Below are 21764 nucleotides of genomic sequence, written 5' to 3' on the forward strand. Positions count from 1 at the left end.
GTGGGCACGCCACTCCCATAATGCAACACGCGATCCAACCAGTGTGCATGTGTGCATGAGAAGCGCTACCCCCCATTTTTTGCATGCTTTTTCGCCCTCCCCAGGCTCCAGAGGCTTTATAGGAGCCTGGGGACGGTGAAAACAGCCTCCCCTACCTCCCCGGAGGCCCTTTGGAGGCTTCAGGGACCTTCAGGAGGCTTCCCTGAAGCCTCCAGAGCACTAAAAACGACCCTTCAAGCAAACCGGAAGTGATTTTCAGTTTGCTCGTAAGGCTAGTTTAAGCCCTCCGGGGGCTTCAGGGAAGCCTCCTGAAGGTACCTGAAGCCCCTGGAAGGCTTAAACCGACCCCACGAGCAAACCGGAAGTCCATTCCCGAACCTCTGGTTTGCCCATAGGAATGTTTTTTTGCGCTCCAGAGGCTTCAGGAAAGCTCATGAAGCCTCTGCAGGGCCTCCCAGGGCGAGGCTCTTTTTGCCCTCCCCAGGCTCCTATAAAGCCTCTGGAGCCTGGGGAGGGCGAAAAATAGCTTTAAAAAAGGCTGAACTCAGCTGGCCAGCTGACAGGGCAACGCCTCGTGTGCCACCTGTGGCCTGTGTGCCATATGTTTGCCATCCCGGACCTGGGACATCCAACTACAGTATTGAGCATAGACAAAGGAATTGTAAATTGCCTTACGCAATTTTTCCTTTTCTTCTTCTCTTGTTTAGTTCTGCTTCAAGCCTTTAACTGGGGCAATAGGACGGCTGCACTCACCTAACAATAGAAATCATAAAAGTTTGCAAATTTATTCACATACACCAGCAGTGATGGGTTTTCATTTTTTACTACCGGTTCGCTCGTGCTCACGCACGCAACATTTCTGCGCATGCGCAGAAGCGTCCAGGCGGTTGGGTTACCGCTACTACCGGTTCGCCCAATCCAGACCTAGCTGGGAGCAACTCACCTCTGTACACCAGGGGTGTCAAACTCGCCGCATCAGGGTTGTGTTTGACCTCGGTGGTATGGCCAGCTTCCCCATTTGTGAACCTGTGGAACAAAATGTGCCATGTTTAGATTTCTGCAGCATCCTAGCTTCAGACATCTTAACAGAATCTTAGGGCAGCCAAGATTGCTGTTAGTGGAGACAGTGAACTAGGATGTGGGTGGGAGATTCACCTGCCTTCTAGGGCAGGGGTGTCAAATTCGATTTCATTGAGGGCCACATTGGCGTTGTGTTTTACCTCAGGGGGCCAGGGTAAGTGTGGCCATGGTGGATGTGGGCATGATGGGCATGGCCAACTCAACATCATGTCAGCGTTCTAAATACCATGCATGAAATCAATCAGAGACCAAGGCAGAATCATCCTTAAAGTTCCAATTTAATCATACAGGCATATTAGCATGTCTGTGGAATTCCAACTCTGATTTTCTTCCTGGAATTCCATGCAGTTGAAAGTTCATGATCTTATCCCCACACCCATAATCCCATCACATGTTCCAATCATCTTCTTCCACGCTGGCATTTACACCCCTCTGCTTCCGGTCAGGTGTCGAGGTGCGGAGACAAAAGATGACCTTGAGCTTCTAGAAAAGAATGACAACAATCCATTCCACAATTCTACTCCTTTCTATTCCCCTCTCCTAACTACTACACTAATGAAACAGCATAGGAAAATAATAGAAAGTGTGGCAGGCCAAAGATCCTAAAAGGAACATAACTACAGGCCTGACACATCATTTGTGTCGGGGACGCCTGTGGTGGCCAAAAGCTAAGGAAGGACTTCCCTCAAACCACTGATTAATTGTTCTCACTGTCAGGAAATTTCTCTCAGTTCTAAGTTGCTTCTCTCCTTGATTAGTTTCCACCCATTGCTTCTTGTTCTACCCTCAGGTGCTTTGGAGAATAGTTTGACTCAGTCTTCTTTGTGGCAACCCCTGAGATATTGGAACACTACTATCATGTCTCCCCTAGACCTTCTTTTCATTAAATTAGACATACCCAGTTCCTGCAACCGTTCTTCATATGTTTTAGTCTCCAGTCCCCTAATCATCTTTGTTGCTCTTCTCTGCACTCTTTCTAGAGTCTCCACATCTTTTCCACATCGTGGTGACCAGAACTGAATGCAATATTCCAAGTGTGGCCTTACCAAGGCATTATAAAGTGGTATTAACACTTCAGGTGATCTTGATTCTATCCCTCTGTTGATGCAGCCTAGAACTGTGTTGGCTTTTTTGCTGTACACTGCTGGCTCATATTTAAATGGTTGTCCACTAGGACTCCAAAATCCCTTTCACAGTTACTACCATTGAGCAAAGTACCACCTATACTGTACCTGTGCATTTTATTTTGTGGAACTTTGGCACAATGCCAGAATCAACTCATCCTATCTCACAGTGGATACTCATAAGTCAGAGAGAGATTCTACCAACAGTACCAGATATTGGTATGACTTCGCTCACTGTCTCTGTTCAGCATGTGGAATTCAGAGGTATTCAGAGCCAGTTTGGTCTAGTGGTTAATGCGCCAGGTTAGAAAGCAGGAGAAGGTGAGTTCAAATCCAACCTTAGGCGATGAAAGCCATCTGGGTGACCTTAAGCAAGTTACTCTCAGCTCAGCTCAGCTCAGCTCACCTCACAGGGTTGCTGTTGTGATGGTGGGGATATTAGAGGGAGGAAGGTTGGTTGGTTATGCTGGCCTCTTTGAGTCATTTGTAAAGTACTAAAGGTAAAAATACATACGTACGTACGTACATACATACATAAATACATACGTACATACATACGTACATATATACATACTGCCTATGGGTATGGAAGTTCCATTCTTACCAATTATGATTCCTAAGATCAGTTCCTGACAGAGGTGATATTCAGCAGGTTCTGACCAGTTCTGAAGAACCGGTAGTGGAAATTTTGAGTAGTTTGGAGAACCGGTAACAGTGGTGGGTTCCTATCAGTTCGCACCGGTTCAGGCGAACCTGTTGGTCAATAAACCCGGAAGTAAGTTTCTGCCCCAGCCCTGTCACTCACTCGCTCGCCCCTGCCCGTCCAGAAGCTGTTCCATTGCTCACTCACTCCCCCCGCGCTGAGTGGGGTGGGGAATCCTCCCTTTCCTCCTCTCAGCGATCTTTTGCGAAGGGAGGCTTCTCAAAATGGATGCCCCCATCTCTTTCACCCTTCAATCCATCTCTCTCTCTTTCTCTGCCCTCCCCCAATGGCTCAGCATGAAAAACTGGGGGGAACCGTGCAGAGGAAAAGGAGGAGGAAGGAAAGGGGGGGAGAGAAACGTGGGGAGGAAGAGAGAGAGAGAAAGAGTGACACACAAAGGGGGGGAAGTTGGGAGATGCTCCCTCTAAATACTGACGCCCTCTGCTTTTGGGGGGAAAGGCAGCGATCTCAAGAGTGGAAAGGAGAAGAGGGTCCTTGGTGAACCTCTACCCCCTATTCCCCCTATCCCAGTTAAGCCAGCTCGGTTTGGGACCCAGTCTTTCTAACTTCATTTGGGATCTTCTAACATCCCACTCCCACCCGGTCACATGGCCAGCAAGCCACTCCCACCCGGTCACATGGCCGGCAAGCCAATCCCACCCGGTCACATGGCCGGCAAGCCACTCCCACAAAGCAGACCACATCCACAGAGTAGGTTCCAAAAAATTTTGAAACCCACCACTGACTGGTAAATACCACCTGGCCCCGCCCCATCTATCCTCTGCCTCTCGAGTCCCAGCTGTACAGGAGGAAATGGGGATTTTGCAGTAACCTTCCTTTGGAGAGGGGAGGGAATGGAGATTTACAGTATTCTTCCCCTGGAGTGGGGATCAAATGGAGATTTTACAGTATCCTTCCCCTGGAGTGGGATGGGTATGGGGATTTTGCAATATCCTTCCCCTGCCATGCCCACAAAGCCACACATGCCCAAAAAGCCACGCCCACGGAACCGGTAGTAAAAATTGTTGAATCCCACCTCTGGTCCCTGAAGTATCAAATCTAATGCTCATCTGTGTAGCCCTGTCTTTCTCAACTTGCCAACTTTAAGCTGTGTGGACTTCTACTCCCAGAATTCCCCAGCCAGATGGAGAATTCTAAGACTTGAAATCCACACAGCTTAATGTTATCAAGGTTGACAAACACTGGACTAATTTTGTTTTAAAAAAAGATTTTATCTGAGACTTTTACCAGCTCAGTATATACCCAGCCATTTTAGCTTCTTTCAACAGCATTTAAGCTTGGCAACAGATCACACACATCTACCTTTCTGCCAGCATTTGCATATCTTTAAATTACTATGCCCATTTCCCTTTCCCTTTAGCAAACATGCTAGAAAGGCACACAAATCCATCTGCTTGATCTAATGTTTTACCAGTGTTAACAACAAATGTGGTGGCAATTGCTCACTCCATCTCCACTCCCACATGTAATCATTATGGTCTTTAATGCTGTAATTGTCAGATCTATAATCTTTGTTGTATCACATAATCTATCTAACATTCATGGCAAATCATTTGGGTTCTCAATTTACAGCATGGCATCACCCTCATGAAAAAAAAACTGTCAATACTAACAAACAAGCATTCCCAATACATTGATATGAAAAACATTAACATTATAGAACAGAGGTCTTCAAACTTGGCAACTTTAAGATTTGTAGACTTCAACTCCCAGAATTCTCCAGACAGCATAGCCTACTGCTTCGGTGACTCCATCCAGCCACCTCATTCTCTGTCATCCCCTTCTTCTTTTGCCCTCAATCCTTCCCAGCATCAGGCTCTTCTCCAGGGAGTCCTTCCTGCTCCTTAGGTGGCCAAAGTATTTGAGTTTCCTCTTCAGGATCTGGCCTTCTAAAGAGCAGTCAGGGTTGATATCCTCTAGGACTGACTTGCAGGAGTCTTCTCCAGCACCACAGCTCAAAGGTCTCAATTCTTTGGAGCTCAGCCTTTCTTATGATCCAACTTTCACAGGTTTTTTTTACATTATTTTTAAATTAATTAAGGCTTTTACATAATGCATTTTAGTAAAACAGAGAAGTGTAGACTAATATCCCAGATTAATCTGTACTTGCGACAAACACCACATTCCATGCTAAGAGTAAGCACAGGTCCACTCAGTTTTGGCACAATTTGGCCATAATGCTATATGACGAATTTTTACCCCTATAGTTTTATTCCATTTTACCTTCAAGTTATCTTCCTTTTTATATGAATCTTTTTACTGTGCTTCTGTTGTAAGCAAGTTACCAATTTCTTGAAATGTTACTATTTTACAAGGCAACACACAATCAGCTGCACCCAAACTGGAAAGCACATGCAATGTAGAGACATTTGGATACAAATATACTGATACACACACATGTCCGCAAAAGAGTTGGCTTTGTCCGGGGGGGGGGGGGGGAGCCGTTTAGTCCAGGTCCAAGGGAACAAAATGTGTTGTGTTACCCGAAATTCTCCAGATCGCACCAACGCTACTCTCCATTGCTGCAACGAATGGAGATTCCTCTGTCTCTCTCCCCCCCCCCCCCGAAGTAAAGGTCCAGGTGGGCGGGCATTATAAACAACAATTTTAAAAAGTGTTGGTTCAAAAGCAAAACATCTTCCCGGTTCGGTCCGAAAAGGAAAAAAAAAGAGAGACCATAAACAAATAAGAACTCCCGCGTTGGCCAATGGCAGCAGGGCAGGAAGGTATCAAGGGCGTGACGGAACCAATCAGAAGAAGGCAGGTAGCTTGTGAATGGGGAAGGGCGAAGAGGGAGTAGCCGCGCGGCGATCCCTTTCGGCGGGGATAATTAATAAATACGCAACGCGTTCCGTCGAAGGCGTTCGAGGTGGTCGATCGAGGCGGGACCGGAGAAGATCTTTGGCGAGCCTGGCGGTGGAAGGCGAGAAGGCAGAGCGAAGGGAAGTGGTGGGAGGGGCGCGTTGTCAGGCAGTTCTGCTGCAGCAGCCGAGGAGAAAGTAACTTTGCAAAGGCGAGGGAGGCATGGCCGCAGTAAGAAACCCGGGGATGACCCGTCTCTGCGGCCAGGAGCGCCGGCGTTGAGTCTCCCCGGGAGATCGCAGGCGGCGCCCAAAGGAAAGGCGCAGAACAGGCACGGCTGCCTCCCTGGCAAAAGCGCAGCCTTTTCCCCGCACAGCCAGCGTCGGCGGATCCGGGGAGAGAGCGAAGGCGCTCCGCTCGAGCGGCGAAGAGAGCTTCGAGCGCGGGAAGGCGCTGCGCCGTTGAGGAGCTTCGCCCCCGCCGGCTTTTTCTTGCAACCTTCGCCCGGGCTCGGACCTTCGAGTCGTTCCGTCTAGCGAGCGCAGAGGCTTCCCCTCTCGGCAAGGTTCGGTCCGACGACAGCAAGGCAGGGAAGGGAGCGCCGAGGAGCGCTCCAGCCGCTCCGGGAGAAGGCATGGAGAACGCGCACAGCCTGACCGCCGAGGAAGTCCTGCGGCGTTTCGGGGTGCGGGAGAGTTGCGGGCTCAGCGCCGAGCAGGTCCGACGGCAGCGGGAGAAGTACGGCGCCAACGGTAAGGAGGCTCGGACCCTGCCTTAGGCGCCCAAGCTCGCCGCCTTGCGCGGAACGGCCAGGGGTGGCCAGGGGTGGCTGGCGGGGCCAGGGAGGGAGGGAAGGAGGGTCGCTTCGGACAGTGCCGGGGGTGGGGGTGGGGGCTAACCGGGTGCAGGTTGTGATCGCGGTCGCCCTCTCCGGCTTGCTGGTTGGGTCGGCACGCGTGGTGCATGGAGCTCAACGGGCTTAAAGGCGGAAAAAGGAAATGAAGCGCCCCCAAATAAAAAGAACATGAGGCTTGCCGACCCGTGTCGGACAGTCCAGGGTCAGGCAGCATCACTTTTCCCACGGTGGCCGGCCGGCCGGCAACAGAAATCCCACGGCCACGCGAGGAGGGGGGGGGGGACGGCGGCAGACAGGAAGCTGCTGCTCTTTGGCATTCGGAGAGAATTCGACCTTAACTCCGGTTTCTGACCGCAGCCGCCTCGCTTCGCATCTCCGAGCCCGTTACCTCGTAAGTCTGGCCTCGTGAATTTGGCAATGGGGTCCGTTTCTAAGTCGCCTCGAGGCAGTTCAAGGCCCGTTTGAACAGGACTTAGCAGATCATGGTCATGGTAGCCGGCGGAATGTGATCTGGAAGCAGTCAGAAGGCATAGAAGAATAGAATAGAATAGAATAGAATAGAATAACAGAGTTGGAAGGGACCCTAAAGGTCTTCTAGTCCAACCCCCTGCTTAGGCAGGAAATCCTACACCACTTCAGACAAACGGGTAAGTGGATACTGGTAGTGGTTTCCGCTCACTCCTGTGCCTCACTATACACTGGCTCTGTCCACAGAAGCTCCCTTTTTAAGTATCGTTCACTTTCATGGGCTTTCATGTATTGTGTGAATCCAATCCCTGTTCTTTAGAAACCACCCTTTGGGACGTCTATGGAGATTCTCAGTCCTCTGGGTCATGGTTGTCCCAAAGGTGCTTTTTTCAAGAGGCATCTGGACTTTCTGGGTTTTTTTTTCTTTGAAGACCTTTTGCTTCTCATCCAAGAAGCTTGAAGAGAAATGAAACATCTTCAGAGAAAAAAAAATCAGAAAGTCCAGTTGCCTCTTGAAAAAAAATACCTTTGGGCCACCCTTTGGGACTCAAACCCAACTCATTGTGGTTTACTCTGGAAAACATAACAAAGCCAAGTATGGCTTAGTGCAGTGTGTGAATTGAGAAGACTGAGAGGTCAGGGCTCATGAGAGATTTGGGTAGGGAGCCATTTATTTATTTGATATAAATCTATATTTATAAAGAAGATTTACAGAATTAAGAGAAGACGAAAGAGGTGGACAGACCTCCTGTAGCGAAGAGTGAGTCAGGAGATCTGAATGACAAGAATATGTAGGTAGCAAATTGTTAGATATTAGCATATATCGAGGCAAGTCTCCTCTCTGGTCCGCTGCTACAGCGGGAAACAGGTATCGTTCTGATTGGTCGAGGGGCGTACCCGATCCCTATAAAAGGGGAAACCTCCGACCACAGAGCAAGCTGGATCACTACTACTATTAATAAAGAGCTGATAAGTCACTCCGTGTCCATAGTCTGTTCTCTCGTTGCCCCGATCTAACATTGGCGACGAGGATGGGATCGAGAGACAGATAGGACGAAGAACGCTACCTCCAGAATCTCCGGATTTGATCCAGCCTAGGAATTCGGCAGAAATTTCGGCAGCCATCTCAGGTCACCGCAGCGCGGCAAATTCAAACGAGAGAAGATGGCGATGCACACTCCCCCCGCTCCATTCGACCCAGCGAACGATGAATGGGAAGCCTTCATGATTCATTTCGAGTGTTTTCTCGAAGCGAACGAATACACGGGGATCACCGACGCCCGGAAGAAAAACATCTTCCTCGGCTACTGCGGAAAAGAAGTCTTCAACACGGCCAGAGACCTCACCGCGCCTACTCCAATACAGGCAGTATCGTGGACAGCATTGCAACAGGCTCTGCAAACTCATTACGCGCCAAAACCTTCCCGCCATGTTTGCCGCAAGGAATTCAACACACGGAACCAGAAGGCGGGAGAATCCATCAATCAATATGTTGCAGCCCTGCGTAAAGCAGCAACTCACTGCGAGTTCAGGGATCTGGACGAGCACATCTTAGCGCAGCTCATCTGTGGGTTAAGAGACATTTCACTACAAAAGAAGCTGTTGGCAAACCCGAATTTAACCCTACAGATAGCGCTAAACGAAGCAAGAGCGTCAGAGTTAGCAGAGAAATCATCGGTAACCATACAACGAGGTTTCAGCATAAACCAGACAGCACCAAGGCAGACCAGAGTGCACTACGAGGACACAAGCCCCGACTACGAGGATCCAGAGTTCGAGGGCAGTCACCTGATGCAGAGCAGTCACTTGAGGCCTGGGGGGAGACCCGGATCCCGTTTGCCGCCCTGTGCAAGCTGCGGAGGGAATCACCCCAGGTCTACTTGTAGGTTCAGGAACGTTGTTTGTTCACACTGCAACAAACTTGGGCACATCGCACGAGTGTGCCGGAGCGGAGTCCCTGCCTCACGGCAGCCACCCATGTACCGCCAACAGAAGCCCAACCCAGGGGCTTGGCGGAATCAAAAAGGGCGCCCAGAGAGAAATCCACAAGTGTTTACCCAGAGAGAAAGTTCCCAAAGAGCTGAGCGAGCGTATCCCCAGAGATATTACTCACAAGGAGCTGAGCGAGCGTATCCCCAGAGAGACTACACGCAAAGAGCTGAGAGAGCGTTCTATCAAGACGCTCAACGAGAGTATTTTCAGGATATAGATGATGAGATAGAGTTGACCCAGAGAGAGGAGTTGCGAACGTATCTCACCACGATAAATCAGGTCCGCCCCAAGCGGCCCAAAAGGCTGAGAGTCACAGTCCTCTTGGAGGGCTCACCTTGCGAGCTAGAAGTTGACACAGGATCAACCCTGACGATCATTTCATGGGCATCCATGAAACAGGCTATCCCTAGCCTCAGAAAGAGCCAACTACGTGCTCCAGACGTCCTGCTACGAGACTACCAGGGGAACCAAGTCCCCATCGTGGGCCAAGGCACATTCCAGATCCGTTTCAAGGACATCGTAGCCCAGCTGCCCGTGACCATCGCCAGCGCGCCATTACAGAACCTTCTGGGGCTTGATTGGTTTGAAGCCCTGGGGTTAGAAGTCACCGGAATCAACGCCGTGGAAAACAGCAGCGCTGAACAGATTTTTAAGGAGTTCGAGGATGTGTTCAGCCCCGGTCTTGGTAAGTATGTGGGTAAACCGATATCATTCAATTTAGACCCCAAAGTGGCGCCAATCCGACTTAAACCGAGACGAGTGCCTTTTGCACTCCGCCCAAAAATAGATAAGGAAATAGATAAGTTAGTGGAGCAAGGAATCCTTGAGCCGGTGGATCACGCGTGCTGGGAAACACCCATTGTGACCCCAGTCAAAGCAGACGGGTCAGTCCGCATCTGCGCGGACTATAAATGCACAATTAATGTCGCGCTACAACAGAGCGCTTATCCTGTGCCTGTAGTACAACACTTATTGCACTCGTTGGGGCCAGGAAAGGTATTTGCTAAATTAGACATGGCACAAGCTTACCAGCAACTGCCAGTTGATAGCGCCACAGCGGAGGCCCAAACTATAGTGACGCATAGAGGAGCATTCAAATGCAACCGGCTACAATTCGGTGTGAGTATTGCCCCAGGATTGTTCCAGAGTGTCATGGAACGACTTTTGCAAGGGATACCGGGAGTCGTCCCCTATTTTGACGACATCTTGGTGTCCGCTGCAAACGAGGAGCAATTAAATAGAAAGAGTGCAGAGAAGAGCAACAAAGATGATTAGGGGCCTGGAGTCTAAAACATATGAAGAACGGTTGCAGGAACTGGGTATGTTTAGCTTAAGAGAAAGAAGGACTAGGGGAGACATGATAGCATTATTCCAATATCTCAGAGGTTGCCACAAAGAAGAGGGAGTCAAACTATTCTCCAAAGCACCTGAGGGTAGAACAAGAAGCAATGGGTGGAAACTAATCAAGGAGAGAAGCAATTTAGAACTGAGGAGGAATTTCCTGACAGTGAGAACAATTAATCAGTGGAACAGCTTGCCTCCAGAAGTTGTGAATGCCCCAACACTGGAAGTCTTTAAGAAGATGTTGGATAGCTATTTGTCTGAAACGGTATAGGGTTTCCTGCCTAGGCAGGGGGTTGGACTAGAAGACCTCCAAGGTCCCTTCCAACTCTACTATTGTATTGTATTGTATTAAATAAGAGTCAGAACTGTTTTGGCCAGAATCAGAGAAAAGGGTCTCCGCTTCAAAAAGGAAAAATGCCAAATTAACGTGCCTAGCGTAGAATTCCTGGGTTATAGAATCGATGGTCAGGGAATACACCCCACTTCAAAGAAAATTAAGGCGATCCAGGACGCCCCCACACCACGAAATCAGACCGAGTTGCAGGCCTTCCTCGGACTACTTAACTTCTACAGCGTTTTTCTGAGGCAGAAGGCGACCGTTGCTGAGCCACTACACCGTCTACTCCAGAGGAACGCACCATGGAAATGGGGACGATCTGAAGCTGCAGCTTTCGCCGGAGTAAAGCGCCTGCTCACCACTGACTCACTGCTTGTCCAATACAGCCAGACCCTACCGCTGGTATTGACCTGCGACGCATCACCCTTCGGAGTTGGAGCAGTCCTCAGCCACAGGATGCCCGACGGAAAAGAAGCACCCATCGCCTTCTACTCCAGGACTCTTTCATCGGCCGAAAGGAATTACAGCCAAATGGACAGGGAAGCGCTAGCTGCTGTAGCTGGAGTAAAACGTTTCCACGAATACCTCTACGGCCGCGATTTTGAACTGATTACGGATCACAAACCGCTGTTGGGACTTTTGGCGGGAAACCGCCCCACTCCGGTCTCCCTTTCTCCACGCATGACCAGGTGGACTGTTTTCCTGGCTGCGTACTCATACAAATTGATTCATCGCCCGGGCTCCACTCTCGGACACGCAGACGCACTCAGCCGTTGCCCATTACCTGACATTCTGCCAGACCCCACTCCAGAAGTACCGGTATTGCTCATTGACTGTTTGGACTCTGGACCGGTTTCTTCATACGACGTTGCAAGGTTCTCCTCTAAAGACAATTTAATAAAGCAAGTTCAAACTTGGGTTTGGAGGGGGTGGCCGAAGGGAAACGTGGGCCCGGAATTCAAAGTGTTTTGGTCAAAACGGGACGAACTCTCAGTGTTACAAGGTTGCTTATTGTGGGGGGATCGAGTTGTTATTCCGTATGCTTTACGTAGGAATGTATTAGATGCTTTACATGTGGGTCATCCGGGGATTGTTAGAATGAAGGCGTTAGCAAGAAGTTACGTTTGGTGGCCAAACATGGACAAAGAAATAGAGGAGTGGGTGGCCACTTGCGACCCATGCCAGGAATCGAGACCAGCACCCCCGGAAGCGCCCGCCACAGAATGGGAGAAACCTAAAGCACCCTGGTCGCGAATACACATCGACTTCGCAGGGCCATTCCAAGGTCAGACTTTCCTTATAGTTGTGGATGCATACTCAAAATGGCTAGAAGTAGTCCTAATGACTTCAACCACGGCAGAGGCAGTCATTAAGGTTCTACGGCGACTTTTCGCCACCCATGGCCTGCCCGACCTCCTGGTCTCCGATAACGGGCCCCAGTTCACGGCCATGCAATTTGAGACATATCTAGCAGGTCAGGGAATTCAGCACGCCCTCGTCGCGCCATTCCATCCGGCATCAAATGGACAGGCGGAGAGAATGGTGCGATTCGCAAAAGAGGCCCTCGCTAGGATGGGTCCAGGTGATTGGCAAACACGCATTGACCATTACCTCTTAATTCAGCATATTACCCCTAGCGCAACGACGGGTAGGAGCCCCGCTGAACTACTCATGGGCCGCCGTTTACGGTCTCACCTGGACCGTCTTCACCCAAATTACTCTGCCACAGCTCCCCCAGACTCCACAAGCAAAATTCAGTCTTTTAGCATAGGGGATTCCGTATACGCCCACAACTATGCAGGGGGAACATTGTGGATGCCGGCAAAGATCATTGGCATCACGGGTCCACAATCGTATCTGCTGGAGCTGGAAGATGGGCGGAACTGGAAAAGGCACATCGATCAACTTCGGGGTCGCCTAGCACAGTCAGACCTTCGAAACGAAGACGAGATTTTCCTGCCTACAGAAAGTCAGCCACGCGAGAGCCCCATCATAGAAAACTACGACACCTGCGAACCAAGCTCGGAACAAGAAAGCAAGCACGAAGCAGAGCAACCCCCAGACAACGCAACCGAGCAGACTCCGGAACGCCCCAGCTACGAGGGCACGAAACCTTCAGAACGTGGAACAGGAAAAGCATCCGATCCTGCAACCACTTCTGACCAACCAGAACTACGACGCTCCTCCCGAGTAAGGCAACCCCCAACATACCTAAAAGACTATGTTACGTACCGCAACGTTCCATCTAGGAGGGGAGGGGTGTTAGATATTAGCATATATCGAGGCAAGTCTCCTCTCTGGTCCGCTGCTACAGCGGGAAACAGGTATCGTTCTGATTGGTCGAGGGGCGTACCCGATCCCTATAAAAGGGGAAACCTCCGACCACAGAGCAAGCTGGATCACTACTACTATTAATAAAGAGCTGATAAGTCACTCCGTGTCCGTAGTCTGTTCTCTCGTTGCCCCGATCTAACACAAATTTGGATAGCAAGATGGTTATAACGCTTGCCTTGTAAATACAAATAGAAGGTTGCCGACTCAAAACCTAGAAGAAACTTTGAAATGCCATTGTGGTTAAGGAGTTGGTCTAGAAGTGGATCCATCCATGGAAACTCCCTGCATAACTTGGGCCAGGCACCTTCTGCTTGGCCCATCCTTCCCCACAGGGTTGTTATGGGGAAACAGATCTTGTTTGGTGTTTAGGTAGAAGTACATACCAAATACTAATGTTTAAGAATTATGCAGAAAAGGGGTAATTCTAGCTCTGACGTTTGAGGCAGCATTTCATAAACTGAAAGATGTTTCCCAGCTACGAAACCCTTTTAAACTGCGGATGAATAGAATTGAGCCCTCTAGTCTTCTGTAGACAGGATTGCTCATTGAGCCTTCAGTTATCCTGCCACTGCTACAAGTGCCCATCTCTGGTCTGTTTTTGGAATTGTAGGTTGCTAAGAGAAGTAAGTTTTCTCTCCTTTTTTGCATGACTTAAGTGCAAACCCATCCAGCAGCTGCTTGCAAGATACTGCAGCATGGACTATGAATTCTGCCAACTCTGCCAATCTACCCACTTCAAGATGCTGTGGGACTACACTGCCCAGAGTCCTACATGGGTTATCTGAGAATTATGGGTATTGTAGTTCCAACACATCTGAAAAGCTGGTCTGCTAGCTTCGATGTTGCAAAAACTCTGTTTATCTCTCCTGAGATCAGTGAAGATGACTTTGTTTTTGGATGAAGTGAACAAGATTGGTGGAGTGACATATTTTCCTTTTTGGTTAAAAAGTCATGGAGGAGGTTCATTGAAAAGCTGAATGATGTATCTGGAGGATATGAAAGTTCAGTGGGTATGAAGAAGCTAACTTTTATATGAGTATGCAAAATGAGTTAATGAACAACAGAGAATTGGAAGGGATCTTGGAGGTCTTCTAGTCCAACCCTCTGCTCAGGCAGAAAACCCTACATCATTTCAGACAGATTGTTGTACAATCTCTTCTTAAAAACTTCCAGCATTGGAGCACCAACAACTTCTGGAAGAAAATTGTTCCACTGATTTAATTCTAACTGTCATGAAATTTCTCCTTAGTTCTAGGTTGCTTCTCTCCTTTATTAGTCTCTATCCATTGCATTTTGTCCTGCCTTCAGGTGCTTTGGAGAATAGATTGACCACATGTTCTTTGTGGCAGCCCCTCAAATATGGGAACACTGCTATCATGTCACCCTAGTCCTTCTTTTCATTAAACTAGACATACCCAATTCCAACAACTGTTCTTTATATGTTTTAGCCTCCAGTCCCCTAATCATCTTTGTTGCTTTTCACCCTTCTCTGTACTGTAATGAATTTGCGGGAAGCTTGGTGAGGCTCTTTGCAATGGGGTAAATCAGATTGTCAGCCCATTCTGGTCTCCAATATTATATACTTTGATGTAACAACAGTCCAGCTAGTAGGCTTTCCAACTCTTTCCATGTCAAGGCCTATTTTGCAACATTCCCCTCTGAATTTGCACCTCCAAACTACGACAGTGGATTGCCATTTTTCTCCCTATCGATTCCTCTGCTGCTGTGCCCTCACTCTGCCAAAATAAAGAGTCAGTGCAGAAGATTATGAGAGTCGATCACCATCTTTCCCACATTTAAACCTGTCATCAATCAAAATCTTCAAAGTGGGCTAAAACTGTATGGCTGACATTTGATTAAATTTTTTGAGTAAACATGTCCGAATGCGGATGTTATAATTTCAATCTCTTTTTTTTCCTGGTGGGGGAATGGAAGTGATTTCTCTCCCTGCACTTCCTTGGCTTCAACGTTCACATCCCTCTTGGTTATTCTCTGGAAGCTGAAATGACACTCCCCCCCCCAACACACGCACTTCTTGTAACGTATAATCCTCTAAAAAGAGATTGTTAGGATTAGATTTTGGAGACTTTGAGTTCAAGTCCTGTCTTAGTTACAAAAGGCAGCTGGGTGATCTTGGGCCAGTAACTCTCCCTGAGCCCAATTTACTTCATAAAGTTGTTTGCTGTGGGAAAAATAGGAGGAGAAAGGTGTGTCGGATATGTTCTCCACTTTGAGTTATTTGTAAAAATAATAAAGGCAGAAGACAAATATAAATGAAAAATTGTCCTTTTTTCAGGTCTTGCTAATTTGGGCACTATCTAAATGTTATATCTTTGTATGTATGTGCACCAGTGGTGGGTTCCTGCTGGATCGCACCGGATCGCGCGCGCTCCCTTTCAGCGCTCCACCTGGCTTGCGCGCTCCCTTTCAGCGCTCCACCTGGCTCTCGCGCTCCCTTCCGGCGCTGAAACCGGAAGTACAGTCTTACCCCGCCCCTGGCGAAGCAACGACGCCTGTCTGCGCTCCACCAGCTCGGCTGGGAACGGAGATGTTTCCTCTCCGTTCCCAGCCGAGCTGGTGGAGCGCAGACAGGCGTCGTTGTTTCGCCAGGGGCGGGCAAAACTGTACTTCCGGTTTCAGCGCCGGAAGGGAGCGCGAGAGCCAGGTGGAGCGCTGAAAGGGAGCGCGCGCGATCCGGTGCGATCCGGGAGGAACCCACCACTGATGTGCACACACACACACCTGTATATACAAAGCTAGAAATTCTGTATGGTTATCCTCTTTTCTGTGAGCCACAAAGAGTCTTGGGAAGCAGTTTCAAGAATCTTTCAAGGAAATTCTTTAATAGACGTGGCACTGACATTTTTCTGTTTTTTACAAAACTTTCTTGCATAAAGTTTTCAACAAAAGTTCCCTTTTCCTACCTAAGAAACCTCAACTTCCTTGTTGGTTCCATGCTTCTTTTAATTTAAGAATGCTTCAATGCGTCTTTGGCCCCTGCTGGATTTCATTGGCATATTTCATTGCCACATTTAAGCCATCTTATTTCTCTCTTGGCAAGGCTCCTCCCAAGCCAACCCTTTTAGAGCAATATTTTATTTCAGCTACATTTTAGCTGGTCAAGAAAACCTCAGTTGCCCTCCTGAGTTATCAGCAAGCATTCGGCTTAAAAAAAGTTGGTTCCTCAGCAACCATCATAATATAATCAGAATATTTATAATGTGCCTAAATTAAGCTTCATTAAACCCATGATGGTCCATAGGAGCAAAAAGGAACATAGGTGGGTAATATCTGCACTTCTCAAAACTCTTTCTGCAAAGTTTTGGAGAATTCAGAAACTTTCATACCTGTTTTCTAGAAATCAACTGTAGTGGACTTCCTCAGGTGTGTGTGTGTGGGGGGGGGGGATGGCTATTATGATGCCTTAAAAATTAGCTAATTTTTAAATTATGTATGGGTGAACCTTGGAATGTATAAAATTCCTGTACAAGTCTGAATCTTAAGACCAAACTGGTAATACCTTTTTGAATTTAAAGTATAATTTTTCATTATGTAAATGGCATAAATTCAGAATGCTGGGGATCCAATAACTGTAAAGAAGCAATTTATTTTTCCCCTGCCTTGATCTTCAGGGGAAAAGAAAAAAACTTCTAGTAACATTGGAATTTAATTGAAAAGAAATCCCCCCCAACCCCCCCCCCCCGCCATTTTCTAACTGATGTTTTTTGGGTAAAAGTTACACCACAATGAAGCCTTTTCATTGATAAAAACTTTCCCTGTTGGATTTGTATATGGCATAAAAATCATACTGCATCTGTTTAATGAAGTTCTCATTTCATGTTGTTAATCTTCGTTTTGGCTCAATTAACGAAGGTTTTATGGAGGCGCAGTATTGGTCAAGTGGCATCATCGTAGTTTTAATTGCTGCTTTTTGAGTGCATTCTTGAATATAAATCAGGAATCTTCCGAAGGCTCTTTTTTCCCTGTGTCCTTAAATGTCTGGGTATTTTTATAAATTTAATAAATAAATAAGCAACTATTTTTTTTCTGATGTATTTTAAAAAGTTATAGATGTGTAGAGAAACCCTATCCTCATTTCCTAGATATTCCTCTTGAGCAGTCTCCAGCAGGGTTTTTCGAATTATGGGGTGTGACCGCATCATGGGGTTCCATTAGAGATTAAGGAGAGAGAGAAAAACCACTCAAATGCAGCCATATTTCTACCACCAGAGTTTTGCCTTATGGTCAGGGGTTTCCAATTTTCCCCCCTTTTTAACCAACAGGTTCCATAACCTGAAAAAGTGTCAAACCCACGGATTTACAGCAGTGGTACCTCCATAATTCAAAACCTATCTGGATAACCTTAAAAAAAGTGGGACAGAGGCTTAGTCTGCTATCTAGCATAACATGATCTCTATACAGTATTAGTTTCCCAACCTGGCAACTCAAGGTACATATGTTTAACCTGCATGGACTTCAGTCTCTCAGAATTCTGCAGCTGACTTTCTTGTCATTCCCAGATATCGGTGGAAACAGTGAATGTGTCAGCACATTTGCATACAAAATTAGGGACGGCTGGTCTTCACTGCCAGGCAGATGTTTTCTGAAGTCTTTCCAAGCAGTCTTTCCTAGCAGACTAGGGATGCAAAGGATTAGTTCTGCCTCTTTTTGCACGAAGAGCAAGTGTTGTATTATGGTATATCCTTGAGGACTAGAAACTTCTGAGTTTTATTTTCTCAGTGCTAAACCGCATCTATACTGTTTGGTGTAGTAGTTAAGACACTAGGCTAGAAACTGGGAGACTTGAGTTCCACTCCCTTAGGCACAAAGCCAGCTGGGTGACCTTGGGCCTGTCACTGTCTCTCAGCCCTAAGGAGGAGGCAATGGCAAGTCATTCCTGAAAAGAGCGTTCCAAGAAAATTGCAGAGATTTGTCAAGGCAGTCTCTGAGAATCGAGCACAACTGAACAAAAGCAAACAACAACAACGACAAACCAACTTCCATTTCAGTTTTAAATGTATGCATTCGATTTTGTTAATGTGGCCAGCCCTGATCAGTATGTGAAGCTATGATTTGATTCACCATGTTGCGATAAATGAATCGCAAATAGGAGGATTTTACATAATAGGTAGATTTATATCGTTTTAAGTAAACCATTGCATATGCATCTCATAATAAATGAGATTGGGTTTTTTTCCCCCTCATTAGGTTTTTGTATGTGTGTGCTTGGCATGTTAGGTGAATGTTAGGGCCAATCTTAACATGGTTGGAGGGTCAGTTTGGTATAGTGGTTTGCATGTTAGCCTAAAAATCAGGAGACTGAATTCTAGTCCCACCTTAGACATGGAAGCTGGCTTAATAACTTTGGGCCAATCAAGTTCGCTCAGCCCAGTCTACCTCACACGATTGTTATGGGAAAAATAGGAGGAAGAAAGCGTATTGTGTATGTTCCCCCCCCTTGAGTTTTTTTTTGGGGGGGGGGAAATAAAGTGGAGTGGGGCTCACTTAGTACTTGAATGGGAGATCACGGGAAAATGTATTTATGCCAGGCTGAGAAATCAACAAAATGCCTCAGAAGTCACTGGCCAATCACTTCTGTTTCCTGCCAAAATAAAACAAGGATGTGTCCTTTAAGTCACTGGGAGTTCAGCTCATTTTAAAGCAGGGGTGTCCAAATTTGAGAACTTTTAAGACTTGTGGACTTCGACTACCAGAATTCCCCAGCCAGGCTGGCTGGGGAATTCTGGGAGTTGAAATCCATAGGTCTTAAAGTTCCCAAGTTTGGACACCCCTGTCTTAAAGGACACTTTTAATAAATAGGTGTGCATACTATTAAGTTTTCCTGTTTGAAGGTAGTATGTTGTGGTGATACAGATATTATTGGAGTATTCTCATTTGCCCCCTGTTTGATCTTCCAGGCTTCCTCCTTTGTGTGCCAATTTCCCACCCACAGAAAAAAAACAAAACCCAAGTTGTGGCATTCTTTTCTTCCTCCCAGATCAGTGGTTTTCATGCTTGGTGACTTTAAGATGTATGAACTTCAATTCCCAGAGTTCCCCAGCCAGGAATTGTGGGAGTTGAAGTCCACAGATCTTAAAGTTGCTAAGGTTGAGAAACACTGTCCTAGATTCTGAGTATATTGATCCAAATGCAAGTCGGGCAGAGGGATATATTTTATTTTACATGAGCCTTTGTTTTACCTGCAGAGAAATCCATCCCTACTCACCCACCCACGCATCCTGCCCTGGACATCTTCAAGGCTCATCTGAAACTAAGAAAAGCTGCTATTTTCCTAATATTAGACTAAAACATGCTGAGTTATCGGGGTACAGGTAGTCCTCAACTTACAACAGTTTGTTTAGTGACCATTCAAATTTACAACATCCCTTTAAAAAGTGACTTACGACTGCCTTTCACACTTACGGTCATTGCAACATCCCCATAGGGCAGTGCTTCTCAATTATTTTCTGTCATGCCCCCCCTAGGAAGAAGAAAACATTTCGCGCCCCCCGCGCGACTGTAAATAGTATCATTTGTCTATAACATTGTTATAAGTACACCTCTGCACTGTATCCTTATTAACGTATAAGAGAATAAAAAAAGAAAGAAATGTGGATCAATTTACAACAAAGAATAGCTTTATTAACTGTAGCAGAAAAGATTTAAAGGAGCACAGGATTTAAAGGAACACAATATTAAAAAAAACTTTTAACCTGCAAAACAAAAATATATAAAATAATTTGAGCTGAGCCCCCCTTTACGGAGCCTCGCGCCCCCCCTGGGGGGCCCGCCCCACTATTTGAGAAGCACTGTCATAGGGTGACGTGATCAAAATTCAGGGGCTTGGCCACTTCCTTATATTTATGACCCGAAAGTCCCGAAAGTCATGTGATCACTTTCTGCAACCTTCTGACAAGCAAAGTCAAGGGGGAAGCCAGGTTCACTTAACAACCGTGTTACTAAGTTAACAACCTTAACAACTGTGACAAGAAACGTGGTAAAATGAGCAAAGCTCACTTAATAATTGTCCCATTTAGCAAGAGAAATTTTGTGCTCAATTGTGGCCATAGGTTGAGGATTACCTGTATTTTAAATTTTGATTGTTCAATTCTGCAGGTTTTGGGAATGATGCTTTTTTTGATTAATTAATAAGCAATTTTAGGTTAGGGCACCCAGTAGTTGGAATGAATAGAGCTCAACTTTGTATCCATTCCTGATTCTTACTTAGTGAACTGCTACCTGTTGTCTTTGAGGTAATAGTCACTCTTTTAGCAACCATTCAAAGGTACAGTGGCACTGAAGAAAGTGACTTACAACTGGTCCTCAGTCTTATGACCATTGCTGATCAGCACAGCCATGTGATCAAAATCTGGGCAATTGGCAACTGGCATGTATTTATAGAGCACAACAAAGTCATTGATCGCAATTTGTGATTTTGCCTCTGATGAGTGAATTTGCCCGATTCACTTAAAAACTGCAGGGGTTTGCTTAACAACTGTGGCAAAAACGTTCGTAAAATTGGCTGTGACTCAACAACGGCCTCATTTAGCAACAGAAATTCTGATCCCAACTGTGGTCGTAAGTCGAGGATTAACTGTGTTCTATCAGATGTTTTAATTCACAGGTAACTCCATTGAGAATGGATGGCTGTGGTTTCCTTCTTTCTCTTCTTTTTCTTTCCTCCCCATCATTTTTCTTTGTCTTGTTGGGCAGGAAATATCTCCCTGCTCATCTTTGCAAGCCACCCTGAATATACAGGTGAAACTCAAAAAATTAGAATATCGTGCAAAAGTTCATTTATTTCAGTAATGCAACTTAAAAGGTGAAACTAATATATAAGATAGATTCATTGCAAGCAAAGCAAGGTAGTTCAAGCCGTGATTTGTCATAATTGTGATGATTATGGCTTATAGCTCATGAAAACCCCAAATCCACAATCTCAGAAAATTAGAATATTGTGAAAAGGTGCAATATTCTAGGCTCAAAGTGTCCCACTCTAATCAGCTAATTAAGCCTTAACACCTGCAAAGGGTTCCTGAGCCTTTAAATGGTCTCTCAGTCTGGTTCAGTAGGAATCACAATCATGGGAAAGACTGCTGACCTGACAGCTGTGCAGAAAACCATCATTGACACCCTCCATAAGGAGGGAAAGCCTCAAAAGGTAATTGCAAAAGAAGTTGGATGTTCCCAAAGTGCTGTATCAAAGCACATTAATAGAAAGTTATGTGGAATGGAAAAGTGTGGAAGAAAAAGGTGCACAAGCAGCAGGGATGACCGCAGCCTGGAGAAGATTGTCAGGAAAAGGCCATTCAAAAGTGTTGGGGACTTTCACAAGGAGTGGACTGAGGTTGGAGTCAGTGCATCAAGAGCCACCACACAGACGGATCCTGGACATGAGCTTCAAATGTCGTATTCCTCTTGTCAAGCCACTCCTGAACAGCAAACAACATCAGAAGTGTCTTACCTGGGCTAAAGAAAAACAGACCTGGTCTGTTGCTCAGTGGTCCAAAGTCCTCTTTTCTGATGAGAGCAACTTTTGCATCATTTGGAAACCAAGGACCCAGAGTATGGAGGAAGAATGGAGAGAGACACACTGCAAGATGCTTGAAGTCCAGTGTGAAGTTTCCACAGTCTGTGTTGATTTGGGGAGCCATGTCTTCTGCTGGTGTTGGTCCACTGTGCTTCATTAAGTCCAGGGTCAAT

General features: G+C 46.6%; 1 protein-coding gene across 2 annotated transcripts in view; it reads left to right on the forward strand.

The window, feature by feature from the left end:
• Window positions 1-5337: 5337 nt before the first annotated feature.
• Window positions 5338-21764, forward strand: part of ATP2A3 (ATPase sarcoplasmic/endoplasmic reticulum Ca2+ transporting 3) — a 179144-nt gene continuing 162717 nt past the window's right edge. For both annotated transcript variants that reach the window (XR_014174573.1, XM_081943721.1), the window contains exon 1: window positions 5338-6482. Coding sequence is in view for 1 of the 2 variants with exons in the window: in XM_081943721.1 (XP_081799847.1) it covers window positions 6365-6482 (118 nt within the window). In the remaining variant the exon portion in view is untranslated. The remainder of the gene's footprint in view (window positions 6483-21764) is intronic.

Source organism: Natrix helvetica (assembly GCF_964273705.1).
Source record: "Natrix helvetica genome assembly, chromosome: 2".
Classification (NCBI taxonomy): Eukaryota; Metazoa; Chordata; class Lepidosauria; order Squamata; family Natricidae; genus Natrix; species Natrix helvetica.